The sequence below is a fragment of the Brachyhypopomus gauderio genome, chromosome 6 (genome assembly GCF_052324685.1).
Source record: "Brachyhypopomus gauderio isolate BG-103 chromosome 6, BGAUD_0.2, whole genome shotgun sequence".
Taxonomy (NCBI): Eukaryota; Metazoa; Chordata; class Actinopteri; order Gymnotiformes; family Hypopomidae; genus Brachyhypopomus; species Brachyhypopomus gauderio.
In genome coordinates this window covers 23,765,983-23,785,375 of record NC_135216.1, presented here as the reverse complement: position 1 = coordinate 23,785,375, position 19,393 = coordinate 23,765,983, and the positions used below count along the sequence as shown (strand labels likewise).

Below are 19,393 nucleotides of genomic sequence, written 5' to 3'. Positions count from 1 at the left end.
CCAAAAACACCAGATGCCATTATTTCTCTACTCATCCTTGCTTTCTTGTACTTATGGACCCTACATGAAAGTAGAATGTTTCGTTGCTAGGTAATTAATATGGTGTCTGTGTGATGTTTAAAGCACAGGACAAAATATGTAAATGACCAACCGATGACAATCTGTGTGTGTGTGTGTGTGTGTGTGTGTGTGTGTGTGTGTGTGTGTGTGTGTGTGTGTTATAACAAACCAAAGCAATGTCATGATCTTGACGAGGACTTCAGGACTTTTTCTGCGAAAAATCATTTTAGTCAAGTCTCGTGCAGTGTAATTTTAAACGTATCACATTAAGTGTTTACCAATGAATCCTTGATATAACAAATGAAACATGGAGTAACAAACAATATATTTTAACGTAAAATGTGTTTGATAGGTGCAAAGGAGAGAGAGAGAGACCAATTCTATTTCACGATATATCTAAGTGATAAAGTGCCAAGATAAGGCTTCTAATAAGGTCTTTCACCTGTCCCTAAGGCAGACGTATTCTCGTTGGCGGCACACTGCGGAATCTTATCGCAGACAATGATGCAGCAAAACATAACAGCTTCCCAGCATCTCGGGTTTTTAAAAGGGCCATTCCCCACCATCTAGTTACTCACGTGTACAACAGAATTCAGACGTTTCCCATCCAGCAGTTCCGATCTCCCATCTGTCAAAACGTCATGATAAAACGCGCTTGACTAAAACTGTGCCAAACTTAGCAAGCCTCCCGTGAGACTGCCTCCCGTATTGGCGGTATCAATCGGAGCAAATCAATCGCTATCGCGCCGCCTAATCAAACGCCGGTAAATGAGCGATTTACCGGGAGCTGCTTAATCCACTAGGAATGCGCGGTGTTGATACGAATCAGTTGATATTCTGGCGTGGGTCGTTTAGACGTCCGTCACGATGCAGATGTTGGAACGGTCACTGGGGAGCTCACATCCAGAGGAGACAAACAGTCCGAGGATGACATAATTTACGCCAGACTACATCCTATTCAACCGTCACTCAATGGTGGAACGCTGTACCGGATTATGCACAATGAGGCAGTCAATGATACTGAATAACGTTAGTGTAAAAAAACCTAAACTGTGACGGCGCGTGGTAGATGTCATGACGACATCAAATGCAATTGCGTAAAATGCAGGAGAGAAACTAATACTTTTTTTTCTAGAAATCCAGTTAAACCTTCACCCTAAAGGCAGTTACTGCCCCCTGCCCCCCAAAAAAAGTATTTAAAAAACAGTTTCCAGATTTAAGATTTAAGTATTACTCAACATCATAAAGCCCTGTTAGACGACGTCTACGATTGGTAACATATTTCATAGTGCACTTAGTGTGCACAAATGTTTCCTCAGAAGGGGTGTTATGTGACATGGACGGGTTAGTGGGAGGGATACTGGCTAACTGCACGAGCCACTGTGGCAATCACACTGCCTGATTGACCCGTTGAGCTCAACCCAGCACTGAACCCCACTTAACACGGCTGAATATGCGAGAAGAAGGGCTCGGGTTATGTATGGGATGAACAATTAATCTATTTTAACTAAAACCTCCAGGAGCCCATCTGGATCCAGCGCGATTTCAAGGTGGAATTTGGTGGGGGAGAGTTATGACTGCAGTAACCACCGACCGTTATTCCTAGAACAAAATGTGCTGTCTTAAATTTAAAATATGCTGGCCTTTCCCAACATTGGGCAATAAATTTGCAAGCGAGTGCTGGAAGCCAGTGTTATCGTGCCGCTGCTGGCACGTGAAGTATAATTTGGTAAGACTGAAGAGAGCAATGATAAGACAGAAGGGAGTATTTCAGTGTTTCTTAATTGCATTGATTATCCGATTATGTACAGCTGCCACAGTATTAGAAGGAGTCACAGGTGTTATAATATTACACCATAGAAGACCCTTATCTGCTTTTTGAAGCATAGAGTGTTAGGGAAACTTACACAACCAGAGACTAAAGAGAGAGTTTCTCATCACAAGCAACAAGTACCACTTTATCTTCATGTTTTAGGATACCATATTCATGGAATGTACAGAATGTTAGAAACTATGTACTTAATTCATCACTGGAATGATGTTTGTGGCATTATTGCAGTCACACTGGAATTGTAGTGGCATTGTGCTCGTATGCCGCGTTGTCAGTCTTGACATGGGTCAGTGTCACTGCTGGGTTGAAAGGCCTCTTTCTCCCAAAACTAGCCAGTCAGCAATGATGTAATGATCAGAAACTGACAAAGATGGAGATTGCCTAAGGTTTGGAGAATGGGCAGCTCACTCACCCCCTTGGCAGGTTCAGAGGTCGTGGTTCCAGGTGCAATGGTGACCTTCAGGTGACGCTTGTTCCTCTTCCTCACACCAACGCGTTTCTCTTCTTCTCCTTGTGTTTCTCGCCCCTCCCTCTTCTCCAACTGCTCCACCTTCAACACCTCCTGCTTCTCCTCAGCTGGAGGGGTCTCCTCACTGACCACCTTGACAGTCCCGTCAACCGAAGCTAAGGTGACCTTTGGCTTCTTTTTCCGCTGGAACAACAACCGAATTGGTGTGACCAAAAAATTCAGCGATCAAATAAAAGTGACTTGCTTTAGTTGAACGCCAGAGACCACGTAGGACAAAAGCAGCACTGCAAAACAGCACAAAGACATTTACCACTGAACTCTGTGGGCGCCTTTTGGTCATTTCTGGCGCCCACTTCAGAGATCACACAAAGGGCTCGTTGTCAGAGTGGTCCCCGAGCATGATTAGAGATGGCAGGTAAACAAACTGGTATCTGCTTTCTTCTCATTTGGACAGGTTCCTATTCTGAATAGAAAAGCTGCATGCATTTTATTCTAATTATAAAACAGCACAATAATCTTCCATTAGTACTATGAAATCAAAATGATCAAGTTTTTCAGGGAAATGCACACTGCTCAGATGACAATTAAGTGTTATTGTAATACCCATATTTAATCATACCCGAACCAGTGTATTACTCACTTTGCTAGGTCTTTCTGGTTCAGGTGTGCTGGGAATCTGGGTTAGAGCTAAAGTGTGGATGGATGGTGTACTTCAGGGTTGGGTTCAGTACATCTTTGATATATTATCTAAAATATTTAATTTCTATATTTTCATTTTCTATAGTTCTGGTCCAAGAGAAGTGGCCACTGGCTACAACTAAAAGCACAATACCAAATTTGTAAAACTTTATGTGAAAGCTTAGCCAGCTTGTCTTTAATTTGACTGAGTTTTTTTGGGGGGACAGTTTGCTATTGTCATTATACAGAAGAAAGAAAACCTCTACATCAATTAATTCTCTCTCTCTCTCTCTCTCTCTCTCTCTCTCTCTCTCTCTTACAAACAGTTCCAAGCCCAATGGCTTATTTCTAGGGGCACAGTAAATTGAAATTTATATATATTTATATATATTTATATATATATATAAATATGAAAAATCACAAAAATAATACAAAGTAACACCAACAACACCTCCAACCAAAAATATTTTAGATTTACTAATACTAATTCCATGCATTCATTCATTAATGTTCTTCCCCTACCAAACTCCAGTACGCTAGTCAGTCAGTAGAAAAAGCCCAACAGCTCTCAGCCAGCCCAGTTGGTCATGTTTATATACTGGCCTCTAGAGGCTGCTATGGGTAGTGCAGAGTCAATGGAATTAAGAAAAACTTGGGAAACAAGATTCTTGTTTTAAAATTACTGAGCAGGTAAACATAATATACTACACTCAAGAAAATACCTGGTGGAAGCATGTGCATTGAAAAACTCTGAACACCCAGAATACTGATTCAATCAGAATACTGAGGTCTTCCTACCTTGCTTTGATGCTTCGCTTTCAAGTTTTTCTTTGTGGCTGGAAAAAAAGGAGAACAGTAAAAACAATCATATTTGTGGACATCCAGATTCTGCACATCAGAGACCTGGAAATGCACAAGTGAAATCTGACCATTAAAGGTGCAGGGGAAAAGCAGCAGCTGGTCAAAAAGCTGTCAGGGGAGGACGGGACAGAGGACGGGACAGAGGACGGGACAGAGGACGGGACAGAGGACGGGACAGAGGATGGGACAGAGGACGGGACAGAGGTGGGCCTGTAGGGCTGGCTAGCAATCTATGGTTTTTGGACCACTGGTTGTCACCCATAGACAATGAGCTAGGGTGGAGAAGAGTACCGCCTTCATGTTTCATATATAAAATGGCAGCTAGTGATGGTTCCCCATGACCCATTAAACAACAGCAGCACCAGCAGGTGTGGAGAATCATGACGAGGGATCTGGAGATTCAGTGGGAGAACTGTTCAGCGTGAGTACTGTTTAGTGGGAGGACTTCTGGAGAGTTAATCCTCCTCTTAATCCTCCTCTTCTACACACCTGATTCATTTGACATTTTCTGCATTTAAGAGGCACTCTTATCCAAAGCAATTTACAAAAGTGCTTTGCCATATACTGTATTCAGTTTAAGCAAATGCTTCAGAAAGACATGAATATAAGAGAAGGGGAACACCATTATTTCACTGAGAGGGGAAATAAACTGATGAAGTGTTCTAGTAATTGTGAAAGCAGAAATAGTAGTATATAGACACGGCTGTATAACTGCTGTCTACCTTCAGGTGCACTTGACTACTGTATCTTCCTGTGTTCTAAAGCCGATATCCACGTTTGTTCTGTGTGCATTCACTGTGATGAATGAAAGTCAGAGTTTCAGCTTGCGGGTAGCTATCAGTAGTTATGGAGTTCTTTCTCCCTGTTGGAACAGAGCGTTGAATACGGCGCGGAGCGATTTGGAGGTCCTGAACACGCCCCTTCCATGAGACACCAAGACAATGATGACTGGCACTGCACATAGGCGGGCCAAACCACGGGGGCCCATTCATCCGCCCCAGACAGCAAAATGCTGCCACTTACGGAAAATGTGGGAAACCGGTCTCCTGGAAACCAGCACAACTTCAGATGAATGGGTAGGAAAACTTTCCACTCAGTTATTTTTTTATGTCGCCTCGTCAGTAGCCCCTGTTCTGTGTTTAGAGTGGGAGTGTGTGTGTGTGTGTGTGTGTGTGTGTGTGCCCTTATCAGTTACTGAAACATGTGGTTGAGCAAGTGCAGCTGACCCCAGATCAGTAAGTCATGGATGAAGACTGAAAGAGGTAAACTCCTACCTGAGAGGTATATCTCCAAAGGGGAGACCGACCCTCGACTCTCCCAGCAACAGAAGAAGAGGCTCCATACCAGCAGGGTGGCCACAACCAGCACCATGACCCAGACCAGCCGGGCCAGCGCTGGATTGCCCAGTAATAGGTTCTGCAACAATTCCATCCTCTTAGCCCTGAACGTTCTCTTCTCTCCCTCACTGTCTTCCTGTACGGCGCTGGCGCTCTCTTGCAGATGGGCAACAGCTGTGCGAGATCGAGCCCACTGCCCACGTCAGCTCAGGAGGCGTGTGTTTGTGTGTGTGTGTGTGTGTGTGTGTGTGTGTGCGGGAGCGAGTGTGCATGCGCACGTGTATGTTTCCTCCGCCGAAAAGCACAACGACGAGAGGCAGAACTCCTGCCCGGAATATCCAGCTGCCACTCCCAGAGTGAACACACACATACACACCCACACACACACATGTACACACCCACACACACACGTACACACCCTCGATTTTTTTCCCTTCTTCATTCCCCTCTCGCTTATCCTCAGAAACCTGTCTGTTAAGAGTAGGGGGGATGCTTAGAAATGCACCCCAGGCAGTTCAGCATGTGCTGTAACTCCACACTTTGCAATAACAATGTTTCCAAAGTGCTTCTGCAGCTGACGGTTATTTAGGAAGCACTTAGGAATGTTTAAACGGAACCAAGTCCGTAAATGTTACAGCCAGACCAGGAAGTATGATTATATAAACAGAATGTTTCAACGTTTACTAGTGCAAAATTGCACAAAAGCACCATAATGAAGTGAACATATTCACAATTCTATTATTGCTTTGTGTTAGGCACTTCAGATTAAGAGAGTAACATTCTAATGTCACTCCAATGATCCCTCACACCAGAACATTCTTCCATGCATCCGTTACAACAGTAAACTTCAGCACATGAGATCACACGGATTTAAGCCCCAACCTCAAGATACATTTACTAGTGAGTCTTGCTACTACCCCTCAATTATAAAGTAGACAGAATGCACAGTCTCTTAAACAGGGCCACTTATATGGTATTCTGTGCACTCATTGATATTATACTCAACAGTGGTGGGTTGTAATTGTTGGTTTGGAATGATACTGAAGAAAAAACCTCCAGGGGTTTTGAGATGACACTAAGTTAGTCTCTGTCTCCACCTAGTGGAAAACACACCACTGTTATAGCCAGATCTAGTAAGACCATATAGTTCCGATCTGAAAACGTCATACCTTTTTAAAGCCTGTATTTTCCAGGACCGAATTCTACTCAACCCATCAGACAAAGCAAAAATAATACAAACATGGTATTTGAGGTTTTAGTGGGGTGAACAGAAGCAGTGGCAGTCATGGTCTCTCTGCAACACCATCCCTCATGCCTCTCATTACCAGTTACTTGTCCAATTACAGACTGATTCAGTCAGATTAAGAGAGGAGCATTGTAATGTCACTCCAATGATGCCTCACAGCAGAAAGTTCTTCCATGCATCCATTACAACAGTAAACGTCAGCGCATGAGATCACACGGCTTTAAACCCCCAACCTCAGATACATTTACCAGCGAGTCTTGCTACTACCCCTCAATTATACAGTAGACAGGATGCAGTCTCTTAAACAGGGCCACTTATATAGTATTCTGTGCACTCATCGATTTTATAATCAACAGAGGTGGGTTGTAAATGCTGGTTTGGAATGATACTGAAGAAAAAGACCCTCTGGGTTTTCCACTATCCCAAAGTGTGAAAGCAAGGCAGGGTCTTTGATTAGTGCATCAGCAATCACCCATTGGGGAGCAATGGGAGTAAAGTCTTGCCCAAACTCAACACTCTTATTAAATACATATTTGGAGGCTGTATAACATAGTATTTTTAACCCTAGGATGCATAGGTGGGGTCAAAACTGACCCCGAGGGATGTTTTTCTTCAAAATCTCTGAAATGAAAAGTTTTTACACTTCCATATTCCAGGTATTCCTCATAAAACATGTTTGTGACTTGAGGCCATTTGAATTTTTAAAAATGTTTTTATACATTTTAAGAAATTGCAGTTTTTGTATCACTACCCCAGTTTTCCATAAGTGGGGTCAAAAATGACCTCAAGCATTTCATACAGAATCTCAAGGCTTTGCTTTGGGAACTTTTGATTTTTAACAATTGTGACTGTCAGGATACAATTTCTGTCCCTCTTACACATCTGATCCTGCATTCCCATCACCAGGAGCATACATATAAGTATTATTGTACTCAAATATAATAACATGATTCGTCCTTGGGGTCAATCTGACCCCAGGGATATTTACCTCCAGAAAATGATTTACAGAACATTGTTGACCACTTTTTTGGTACAGGCACTTTGTTTATTTGTTAAATACATAAATAAAATGAAAATCTCAAAATCTGTGAGTTGACCTGTCCTCTAGCGCCACCATCAGGTCAAACCTTTAAAATAGAATTTAAATTTTAATCTTAAATCTTGAATTTTTTTATATATATCTTCTCAAATTTACTTCTCAACATTAATGACCACAAGTCTTGTTTTGGTGATGATGGATAGGGCCTTTGCTATAGCGCCACCAACAGAAAATAATAGATGTTTTTTTTTTGTTTTTTTTGAGTGTTTTTTTTTTTGCGGGGGGGGGCAATTTGTGAGACAGAAAAAGGATAATAAGAACATGTCAAATACTAGTGAAAACATGGAATAGGTTTTTATGCCCACTGTAAACTTTAGCTCTATAGAGATATGAAGTATGAAAGTATGAAAACAACATGAAAATCCACCCATTTGCGAAACAGTGTGGACATGATACTAGTCAAACATGAAATAGTTCTACTGTGGGAAGTATATCAACAAAATATATCAACTCAGATCTATCAACTGCACCTGCAGGTGTGGTCATGTTAGATCACACACACTGATAGATAAGTTTTAACAGCTAAAACAGCTTGGGGTCAAATTGACCCCTGAGGACGACCTGCGTGCAATATGTGTTCAGCACATTGAAAAAATATTTTCATGACAATTTTATGCTTTATCACTTGTCCCCATCAAATTAGAAATTGTCATGAAATATGAAGCAAAAGAAAAAAGTCAACTACTATTTTTTTGAATGATAAACATTCAGTGGGGACAAATTGACCCCAAGGACGATAGGAGGGGTATTATCTTCATTTATCAACTCATTTGCCTTTTCTGTCATAGAGTAACATGTTGGTCAGCAAAGTAGACAGGTATTTAATAAAATTAATAGAAATAAAATACTTGGACGTGTCTAAAATCCATCTTTGACGCACCAGTGCATCAATAGACCTGGGAGGGTTTTAACTAGCTAACTACAAAATAAGGTTAGTAGTAATGTTAGTACTGTGTTAGTTGGATTACTTAGCTAGCTACCATTACAGTAACTTAGTAAGTTAGCTGATATTACTGTGTTTGTTATGTAGAGACTCACTGTATTCATGGTTCCTTGTAATAAAAGCTAACCTGTTAGGTAACCAATTATATCATTATTGAATGGGGTGTGTGTGTGTGTAGGCACACATGCATGTCTGTGCTTTTACTTACATATAAATGCACAGACATTTATCATGGCTACTCAGAGGCCTGCTAGGATACCCGGAGACCTTTCTGGAGATATGATCCTGAACGGATGGGATGAAGAGCCCATCGGTGGGATTGACTCAGAATCTGATATCTCAGATGTAGAGGATCCAGAATATTGTCCATCTGGACATGTTTTGTAGACCCAAATATAATAAATATAATCACCTTTAACCAAAACTAAAAGCATTTTTTTTATTAATTGCAAAAACACATTGATTCTAATTGGGGTCTATTTTGACCCCACCCATGGAAGTTAGGGGGTATTGGTCGTCCATGCATCCTAGGGCTACGGCTTCATTGGACAATTAAAACGCCACACCAGAAGTTCAAATGGACAGCTGTTCATTTATTTCTGTTAGCTATTGTTAATGGGCAGCTGTACAGTGGCCTGGTGGTTAGAAGAACCTGTCCAGAACCGAATGTGTGTAAAGTTACGGTTCATAAAAGTTCATGTCGCCAGTTTACATGGTTTTACAAAAAGAACACATTGCAAATAAAATAATGACGGCTTTACAAGTAAAATGAAGGTTCTGCTGAGTGTGAACTGAAGGGTCTTCAAGGGTCCACTCGAACAGATGAGAAAAGAGGACGACACTGGGGTAGTCGTGTCTCTGGTCTAATAGAACCCCGTGTCCTGGGCCGCCCAGTTTGGCGTCTGTTAGGAGAACGAACGGGGGGAAAAATGCTTAATGCATACAAGTGATGTGAAAGAATCAACATTGGTGAAGGAAGGATGATGATAAACAAAGCCACATTTATAAGTCACGTTTTTAACCGGGACTCGTGCCCTCGAATACCTTCCGAGACGCGTGTGCAGGGTGGTTAGAGGCTACCAACGCTTGCTGTGACGAGCTAAAGCCAGGATCTCTCGGTTACGCTCGCTACACTTCTGACTGACATGGCGACTATTGGCTCATTCGGGGCCAATTAAATGTTGGAAGGAAATGGGACAATTTCCATGAGGTCATACGTATGATAGATTAGAGCAGGGCTTCAGAGTATGTGTGAGAGGGTGAGGAACACGGAGGTCTGGAGGTCTCCCACCGTACCTCGTTCCTGCTGCCATGGCTCAGCTTCTTCTCGATGTTCATGGCTAGCATCTGGCTTCGGAATGACAGGCTCTTGGTCTTCTCGATGACCTGCTGGTACGGCGACACGGCGTTGTTGCCCATCACCACATGGCCCTGCGAACGACACCGGTGCGGTCAGAGTTACGACGAGGTTCACGGGGGCGGGGCTCGACCGCCGGGGCTGCCCGAGCTGCTTCCAGCACGGGGGCGTCAAGCTGTATTCGTCGAGAGCAAATGAACTGAACAAAGCCTCCCCCCGGTTCCTTCAACACACTTTCTACATGCATGTTCACAAGATCACTCACCGTGCTGTTATGACTTGACATTTCATGTTTAACATGATGTAAAACGACATAACATTTGTCGCTGTTCAATGCTTGCCAAGGGCAATGCTGCTCCATATTGATTTATAGATAACAATTAATATACAACAATTACTAAATCATCTTTACTGGCACGGCCCTTCACTACTCATCAACAATTATCTAATCATGCGCGACATCTCTCATAAAAGATGCGAGACACTGCTGAGAAAAACGTAACGGTCCATCAGTCTCCTTATGGGAGCGGCTGGCGTCACGTGGCAGGCCGAGCTAGCGGAGACAGAAGGGGCCCCGGTAGGGGGCGCGCGGCTCCCTCACCAGCTTGGAGTCGATTTTAGCGTCCAGCCTGGCGTTGCGGATGAGATTCACGATCCATCGCTCCGCTTCCTCGGGGGTCATGTTCAGCTTGTCTGCCAACATGCTGCAGCAGAGAGGTGGAGAGGCACAGGGATGAGGGAGGGGGAGGTGACGGAGGAACACAGACGGGAACGGACCACGTCCTTCTTGTAGGAGGAGAGCCACCCGTCTCCATTCAAATAAATACCACACAGGGTGGCAACAGGTCAAACAAAACACAAAAGGACAAAGACAAAAGGTTGGATCAAAGCGGCGGGCAAATGCCCACAAAGATCTTTGATTCTTTCATTCTCGTTTTTTGTCTCGGGAAACATACTCCCTGTGGGCAGCTTTGGCCGCGATCCCGTCGGTTTTGGCAGGCGAGTGCGTTCGCACCGGGCCAACCCCAATTTACGGCGCTAAGAGGATTAGCGGATTAGCGGCCCACGCCGCCAGCGCGCTACCTGATACTGATGCACTGATGTATCCGGCAAAACGTCTCGAAGATGAAGAGGCGAGCGTTCTCGATGAAATCCTCCAGACACGCCACCAGGAAGAAGTCGTTCACCAGCACCTGGGCAACGCGCAAAGTAAAAATCACCCTCATGGCAGTTTAATACCAGAGATGCATTAGACGATAACATAATAAAAATGTTTTTAAATAATAACACGTCATTATGCTTCCATTACATGCGCAATGGATTTTTGTAAATGGAGTCTCTGAAAAAACTCTGCCTAACAGCGTGCAATTCCAGCCTGTCTGAATAGACAGATTTCGGTGTATGCTGTCAGGAGGCAGACATCCCTTCAGACTCAACAGTGGGGGCGGAGCGAGGTGTCACCGGTGGCGTTCAAGAGAGCAATCACTGCACATCGCTACTTCTGCCAGTCCTTCTTGGAACAGAGAAGTCACATGGTGTTCTTTTATTTATTTATTCACGTCGAGCGTCTAGCGTAGACTGTGTGAGCGACCCACCCACACTGGGGACGGGGAGGAAAATGTTAATACTGGTATGTCTAAGGCATTTCTGGCCCATTTAAGGGTTGCTTTCAATTAGCTTAGATAAACTACAGAAGGCTTACATGGTAAACGTGATGCATGTGTGGTACGTGCTAAAGGGGGACAATATAAAGCAAAACACCCCCATAGGAGGACAACAAGACACCAAAACCCTACACTGCAGCTGATCCCAGGTCAGTTCCCCATGACCGGTAAGTTGCACGGCTGAAATGTCGCAGGAAGAATAAGGTAGTGTTAAGAGAAGGTCACAAGCTCTCTCTCTGTGTGTGACGATGACCAGTGACACTTTAGGGGGGGGGAAGGGGGAAAAGCCCAGTGCAAGAGGATAGCTTTACACCTTTAGCCATCGCCTCCAACCGGCAGCATGTTGCTAGGAGACTCTGTGAATGGTGTCACCAACTTTCACGAGGCCCTCAGGCACAAGCGGCTACGTGCTCGAGTCGGGTGGAGCGACTTACCGACTCGCATTCCCGGAGTTTCTTCTGAGCGCTGTCAAAGTCAAAGTTCACATACAGGCACTCCACGAACTCTGTGATGGGATCCTTGTAGGTGTAGGACTCCTGAGGTGAGAGGACAAACACAGGTCGATCTGAACCCTCGTTTGACCCCAGAGGCTCCCGCCACACTTTCACTCCAGCTCATGGGGGCGACCCCAACTCCTCCACACGACCACACTGTAAATGGAACATTTCTTCTACAAAACAAGAATAGTGTGTACAGAGATATTTCTGAAGCTAACCAGATGAGTTTTGGAACTTTTGCGAGCAACATACAGACAAAACGATATTTGAAAATTGTAGATCTGTGGAGCTGGAAAGACAAACGGGCTCCAGGGTTTGGGAGAAGTTGTCAGAAAGATGGTCATGCAGTGGTTGGGAAGGGCACCGTTTTATGGTACCTGTTGGATGACTTTGACCAGGTCTTTGAGGACCTGTCTGCGTTTCCTCACGTCCTTGTTGGTGATGACGGCCGTGGTGAGGTAGCGCAGGATGTGAGGACACATAGTCTGGATGGCGTTCAGATACCTGCCGAGCAGTAACGATCCACCGTTACTTTTACGCGCCGCAGACGCTCATTTCACAGACTCACGGCAGCACGCGCAGCCTCCGTCGTTAACCGCCAAGCCCGTCTTTCCCGCCGAGCGGAGCTCGTTATCCAGCCGCGGCGGAACACTTGCGATCGAAACGCACGACCCGCTCGTTAAAGGGGCGCGAGACGGCGACGGCACACTCACTGCGGCTGGTAGAGGAAGAGCTCGATGATGTTGTCTCTGCCTTTGGGATGGTTGAAGAAGACGAAGAGAGACCAGTGGATGAGCCATGTGCGCTGTTGCAGTGACTGCAGAGGGGAGCTCACCGACTGTGGGGGCAGGACAAGCACGATTATGCATGCATGAAATTATACATTATTCATTCAGAATAGATCAATGGATTAACTCTATTTGATGATGGTTAATGGCAATTTGTTGGCATATTCAGGTCAGCGTAAAATCTCTACCTGTAATATAGCTGCTGTTGAAGCTATTACGTAGTAGAAGCTTAAATTTTGTCAAAATCCCAAGCATGGATAAAATCATGTTTAAAATGTCTTTTAATGGAGAGATTCAGCCAACACCCCATCTAGTGCCGTGCCCAGCAGAACCGACTAAGGGGAACTAGATAAACAATTGTACAGATGCCACTCACCCAACACACAGAATTAGAGGCAGCAATAACTCGCTGACGGGTGGGCCAGGGCAGCTGAAGGTCAGGCGCTTTATGACGAGGCTTACGTTGTTGTCTATGGTCTCCCGGAGGCGGGTCAGGTCCTCCATGGCCGCCTCCCAGTTCTGCATGAGGATCTCAGAGGCGAGCTTCCCCCACAGCGAGCTCAGAGCGTTCCTGTCCGTGGAAGGGACCTGGCGGGGCCGGGGCACAGAGACCGGTCATACATTTTAAGTGAGACCGGTCATACATTTTAAGTGATGCGCTGCATAGTGTCTTAAGTGAAATGGTGAGCTGCGGCAAAGCTACGGAGATGGAGAGCGCGACACGAGGCCTCCCACGAATCCTGAGGGAGGGGCCAGGCAGCAGGAGATAATGTCTGTGGCTTCTGCTGACTCCCATGACTGAGCCCCGAGGCCATAAAACCCCAGCTGGCTTAATGGCCTGAATGTCATTAAAAGAGCTGTGTGTGTGTGAGTGGTGTTCCCAATCTTTGTGGCAATCTTTTGTCAGGAGACTTATGAAACTCAATATACTGCCATAAAGTCTGCCTGACCACTGTATTAAGAATGGTCACAATCACACAAGGTCAAAAGTCCACACTTCTGGCCTCGACAATTTTTACTGTTACTAAGCATTACACTTTTCTTAATGATTCAGCATAATTTAATGTTTTATCCTCTTTCAAATAAGACAAAATCATCAAACTGCAGTACTGACTACCATACGTCAACACTGATGCCTTAAGACAGTGGCTTCAAGAAGAAGCATCCCAAAATCCCATCACTAATACTGTGGAGTCAAATATATGCTGTGCCATCATTCATTGACAATTCAAAGAAATTTCTGCCAAAGAGAAAGAATCACTGCTGTGAGAAGCAAGAAACTCACCAATACACGAAAAAAGTAGAGATATTCTGCAGCACCGGAGTAGTTACCACACTCATACTGGAACTTTGCATAACGGTAAAGTGTGTCCAAATACTCCTGACGAAACTGTGGGCCAGAATACAAGAGCAGCTGACACACATTCTTAAATTAAATGGAGTGGCATGAACAGTAACTGTTAAGTCCATAATTCACCTTTACTGAAAGCAAAGACCTACAGTCCACGTTTTCATTTTAAAGCAGTACTCCCAATTACTAGGTTTAAATGAACACCCAGCATGCAGCAGCTCTAATAAATATTAAATCTAAATTAAGAGGTAGGGTCAGAAGTGAGCGACTTACATTGTGTTTATCTGCCAAATAGTCAAACAGCATCCTCCCATCTCTTTAAGAAGAATAAAAGAGAAAAAAAAAAACAAAAAGCGAAATAGTACTCCACTCACATTTTTAAAATAGCATTCGTCATGAACAGTTATAAGTATGACATGCCCACCTGGTAGACTGCATTTGCCTGGTGGTCTCTGGGTCTTCAAACATCTTGACAATGGGCTCCGTCTCCGCCTGGAGCTGCTTGAGCTGAGCCACCACTGTGGTTCTCTTCTCTCTCAGTGCTGCAGGCACGGTGATGTCAGGGAGGACAGGAGAAACCTACCCTAGCAAGATCTCCTGCTTCAACTGTCTTAGCTGCACTTCCACAGGTTTAACCGCGAGTACAAGATTTCACCATTAACCACAGTGTTGCAGTTGCATTTCTTATTTACTGGCTAGAACAACTTCCAGAAGCTCCATGTATTAGATCTAAACAAGCAAAAGCCCAAGATGTGGCATTATGACAGCAAGCCAACTCATGCTTGTTTATATCAGCTTAAAGGGGGCACACTTACAGTGTGGGATATCTTTGTCGGGATAGAGGTTCTTATACACATCCATGGCGAAGTCCACCATGTTCGTGTCGCTGAGGAGGTCCAGCTTCCCTTGGAGGAGTTCCTTCTCATTGTAAATCTGAAACGAGGACAAATAACAAACACAATACAGATGTTTAAAACGCCCACCAGTGAACCAAGCATCCCTCCCCGTTATTAACGAGTTAGCTAACACTATACCACGCTCGAAAAAAGGGACAATTAATGAACATTTAAATACCAATCAGACAATGTTTCAATAAACAGCTAATTAACTGTTTGAGAGGCAGACGCGGACGTTTAAACGACAGTAACTGTATATCCAGCTAGGACAGTTAGCGGACTCACTCACTCACTATAGCTCCCTACAGGCTAACGGGCTTGCTAGCCGGCTAAGCAATCGGGGGCTACACGTGAGTCAGTCCATTCAGAATATCGCTTTACAAAACACAACGTATCAGACTTTAATCTGTTGACCATTTACGACACCCTACCTCCTTAACAGAGAGAAATTCCAATAACGGGAACACAAGATGCCGGTCTAAAAAATGCGCGATCTTGGTAGTCAGATCGTACTCCGCCATTTTGAAAAGATGTGACTGAAAAAGCTTTATTGAAATTCCTGTGTTCATTTTTGAACTAACGGTTTTTAACTAACCCGTATAGTTGCAATGAAAATATATATATTTAGAGGTCGTTCGAACCAGAGAAATTAATACCTAAGGCCTTCGTTTAAAAATAGCAATGTTGGTTTTTTGCTTCTTTATAAATACAATACATTGAAATACATACTTTTTAAGGTGTAGGCTATGCCTGTGGCCAATTCTTTGATGTTGCAATTAAAATTACAATTCAAAGCAAAGGATGCCTCACAATATCAAAATTATGCATGCATTAATTTCAAAGCTACTGTAGCCTAAAGTACAAACAAGCAAATAAACGGAATTGGAGTTTATGGTGATGCAAGTCCTATGAAAACACAGTCACAGTAGGCCAGCCCCAGTCCCGGAGGTGGGCGCCCACATACACACCCACACCTCACTGACTCCTCCCTCCTTCCCAATCACCGACCTATTAGCACTCATTCAATTATTACCTACACCTGTTCCCTATTTCCTCTGCCACTATTTAACCCCACAGGGCCAACCATCCAGTGCTGTGCATTGGGCTCCTTGAGAGAGACCGAAACGGCGTGAACTGCGCGAGCTACCTGCACTCTGTTTGCACGTTTTTGTTGTGTTTTGCCCTACTGCGTTGTCTTTTGTTGTGATTCTCGCTATGAGGCGTTGTGGACGGTGAAGGTGTGACTTTAACCACCTCACCTCGCCTCCTGCTCCTTCATTCACACCGCGACGCACACCAAAAGGTCTCACCACTCATCACACACCACTACTAATGTTGAGTAGTTGCCATAAAAGAGCCCAGTCAAGACACTGCTTCCGTGTTAAGTTCCTGCAGTAAAAATGAAATGTTAACACCTTCAATGTTATTTATATTTCAGATAACATTTGGTCCCATTTGATATTGTTAAATTTACTCTATGGTTAGTGTTGAATTTTCAGTGTAAATTCCACTAAATATTGTGTTTAAATGATCACTATAATGTCTAAGAAGACTAAACACTGTGGTTTAGTCATACTCTTCAGAGTAATATAATCACACTTCAGAGTTAGCTTCAAACTATTACAAATTTACACTTTCATGTGCAATAATATTTAACCAAAATTTAACATTTAGTGGCTCTTTGTTTCTTTGGTTTCATTTTAAATCTCAACAGCACAACAGTGTTACTGAATTGTTGTAATGTAATGGCACAAAATGCCTGTTCCTCCATTTTCTGTAAAGGTAATAATCCTGCTGCATGACCTGCATGATGGTGAGATTAACATCAGTGTCAACTTGACAAATCACACGCTCACCATAGAGAGCAATATGGGACCACAAATATAGTTGTGTTATATATCCCATATGACACGCATGTCAAATAGAGTTGTGTTATATATCCCATATGACATGTGCATGTCAAAAGGTCCATGAAATTGCAGATTGTCAACAATAAAGAAAACAAATCCATGTTTTGACCTGCTCACCCGATAAACATGGAAATGTTCTCGAAAAGAAACAGTAACTAAAGGCACAGTGAGCAGCATCAGCTATCCATGTATTTATCAGAATCAATCTGATAAACAAAGAGGCATTTCAGATTCAACTTTGTCACGGGTAACCAGGTTTGAATGGTAAACAAACCCATGAAATTTAGCCCAGTGCACTTTCATTACATGAGTACTACTGGGTACATGCACCGCTGTAGCAATTTCGGAACCTCTGTTTACTCTGTTTAAGCAACTAAAAGTAGTTGGATAAGAAAATGGTGCTTTGATAAAAGTTGTTTTTCTGGGCAACCAACTGCTTGAAGAGCTTATCGTGTTCCACAATCGAATGTTTTAAATAAACACACAACCCTTGAGATAACATGGGGGAGAATATAATGTTAACTAAGTAAGTAAAGTAAGTAAAGTTAACTAAGTAAAATATATAGCACCAAAGTCTATATGGCTCTCCTCCATCACTCTTCTATTAAAAAAGCAAAAACTTGTTTGCTGTGACCTCATCAAATATAAGTCTGACAAAAATAGACATCATTCTCTTGAGTGACACCTGAGATGATACTGAGTATTTTGGTGCTGTAGTAATTTAAAATGAAATACCAGTTGTGGTGTGTCCAGAAATCGTGGGAAGACCGAAAAGATATCAGAAGATTTGTCTACATCATTGACCATTGCCTGGTGATAAATGAAGGTAGTTCTCATCTTCACACGGACTGTGTCTTCAGCAGCAGAGCAGCAATGTGTGACGGGCAGGGAGTGCGAAATAAAATGCAAGCAATCACGCCAAGTCTCAGAGAAAAAGGAGGTTTTAATGAATAAATCCAAATTAAGGATATAATAACCAGCAGTCAACTGGTACAAAGACAAGACATAGGCTATATAGACAGACCATCAGGTGAGGCGGATCATAGGCCCCGCCCACCTGAGGGACGAACACAACGCGGCAGTGGGCCCTCTGTAAAGTGACACAATGGCTGCTTCCACATCCATGTCATTTGGCTCTTGGTCACTGGTGAAGAGTTGACAACTATGGCCTGGCCCACCAACTTAAGACCAAATACAGTTTGATATCCCCTTGTCTGTACAATTCACACCTCATGATATCATTATGATATTAGTCAGTAACTGATAAAGGAATAATAATAAATGTAAATTGATTAACTGACCGCTGGAAGACTTGCTTCCACATATACCTCTTTCCTTTTCTTTGTATGGTTTTCAATTGCCATGACAGGTATCCAGACCCACTCTCTGGATCATAGAAAGATTTGTACGCAATAACATACAGTATAAACATACAAATACATAATATAAATATTTCCAAGACTGAAACTGTGCATAATGTAATAATGACATTTATACTTACATATCCATGTTGTGGGTATGGATCTTCCAGATATGGAAACAATGCTACTACAATTTGGACACACTGATTAACTTAACAATTATGACCTCCTTTAACATCAAAATCAATTCTAAAATTATGTTAAGTAGAAAATGTTGTTTACAACATAGTAAAGTTAGCAATCTACCAGACAGTGTTAGCATACATAGTCTGGGGTAGAATCTTCACTGCATGAAGACACTTTACACTTTCTTCTAACTCCACCATTACGGTGCCTTTGCTCTCCACTGTGTTAAAAATACTCATTCTGGGTTTAAATAAGTCAACTCTGACATATTACCAACCAATTTTTTACTGTGAGGAAATAACATTTAGGCCAACTGATTATTTAGGCTAAGTTCCTTATTTTCAAATTTTAAGCATATGTAAATTTGTTACATTGTTATATTTGAGTTCACAGCACTCTGGGTGGCTATGCATAAAACCTGCTGGATGAAGTGTACCAGAATATTTTAAAACACTGAAAAAACAGTGCAAGTCAGTATCCAATCCACTATCAATACATAAGTGCTAAGTTGTAACAGCAAGGTTGCTTTTCAGTCCTTAAAAGGTATTCCTGCTTTTAGTTTAAGGCAGAACAATAGTCATGATCTATTTTACTTGGAAAAGTCACTTGTGACTTAAGTAAAAAAAATTATTTATGGAAGGAAGAAATCTCAGCTGCATATTCCACTATATCATCCCTCATTTGTTATGCTCTAAGAAAAAAACCAAAAGTCTAAAAATAAAAGACAGACCCAGTTAAAGTAAGTCATGCAATCATTCCATTTCCACCACCTCCATGCTCATTTTTGTGAGATATACCATGCAAACATTTTATTGTCACAGTCCAATAAAAATTATGTTATTCAGAATAAGTGGCTGAC

General features: G+C 42.9%; 2 protein-coding genes across 7 annotated transcripts in view; both read right to left on the bottom strand.

Annotated features, from left to right (window-relative positions):
* The window catches only part of pleca (plectin a), a 93,793-nt gene extending 88,429 nt beyond the window's left edge, over window positions 1-5,364 (bottom strand). For 2 of the 6 annotated variants that reach the window (XM_077009795.1, XM_077009796.1), the window contains exons 1-3: window positions 5,174-5,361; window positions 3,837-3,874; window positions 2,304-2,543 (exon numbers count right to left, since the gene is read on the bottom strand). In XM_077009795.1, the coding sequence (XP_076865910.1) occupies window positions 2,304-2,543; window positions 3,837-3,874; window positions 5,174-5,330 (435 nt within the window). In that variant the 5' untranslated portion in view covers window positions 5,331-5,361. Of the gene's footprint in view, window positions 1-2,303; window positions 2,544-3,836; window positions 3,875-5,173 lie in introns of all 6 variants that reach the window. The other 4 variants (XM_077009794.1, XM_077009797.1, XM_077009798.1 and 1 more) reach the window with 4 other exon arrangements.
* Window positions 5,365-9,096: 3,732 nt separating this feature from the next.
* On the bottom strand, window positions 9,097-15,612 carry eif3eb (eukaryotic translation initiation factor 3, subunit E, b). Its single transcript, XM_077009793.1, has 13 exons — window positions 15,509-15,612; window positions 14,997-15,114; window positions 14,606-14,723; window positions 14,455-14,497; window positions 14,116-14,220; window positions 13,293-13,418; window positions 12,756-12,880; window positions 12,420-12,546; window positions 11,980-12,081; window positions 10,965-11,074; window positions 10,483-10,585; window positions 9,821-9,955; window positions 9,097-9,426 (listed from the first exon to the last, which is right to left on the bottom strand). The coding sequence occupies exons 1-13, from the start codon at window positions 15,596-15,598 to the stop codon at window positions 9,388-9,390; spliced, it is 1,341 nt and encodes a 446-aa protein (XP_076865908.1). The 5' UTR covers window positions 15,599-15,612; the 3' UTR covers window positions 9,097-9,387.
* Window positions 15,613-19,393: the final 3,781 nt, after the last annotated feature.

Excerpts from the sequence above, each read along its gene's own strand:
- eif3eb (XM_077009793.1), bottom strand. The coding sequence starts at position 15,598 with ATGGCGGAGTACGATCTGACTACCAAGATCGCGCATTTTTTAGACCGG. Across the intron at positions 15,115-15,508 it reads AATTTCTCTCTGTTAAGGAG|ATTTACAATGAGAAGGAACT; the intron begins GTAGGGTGTCGT and ends TCCTCGTTTCAG. Across the intron at positions 12,082-12,419 it reads TGGTCAAAGTCATCCAACAG|GAGTCCTACACCTACAAGGA; the intron begins GTACCATAAAAC and ends CTCTCACCTCAG.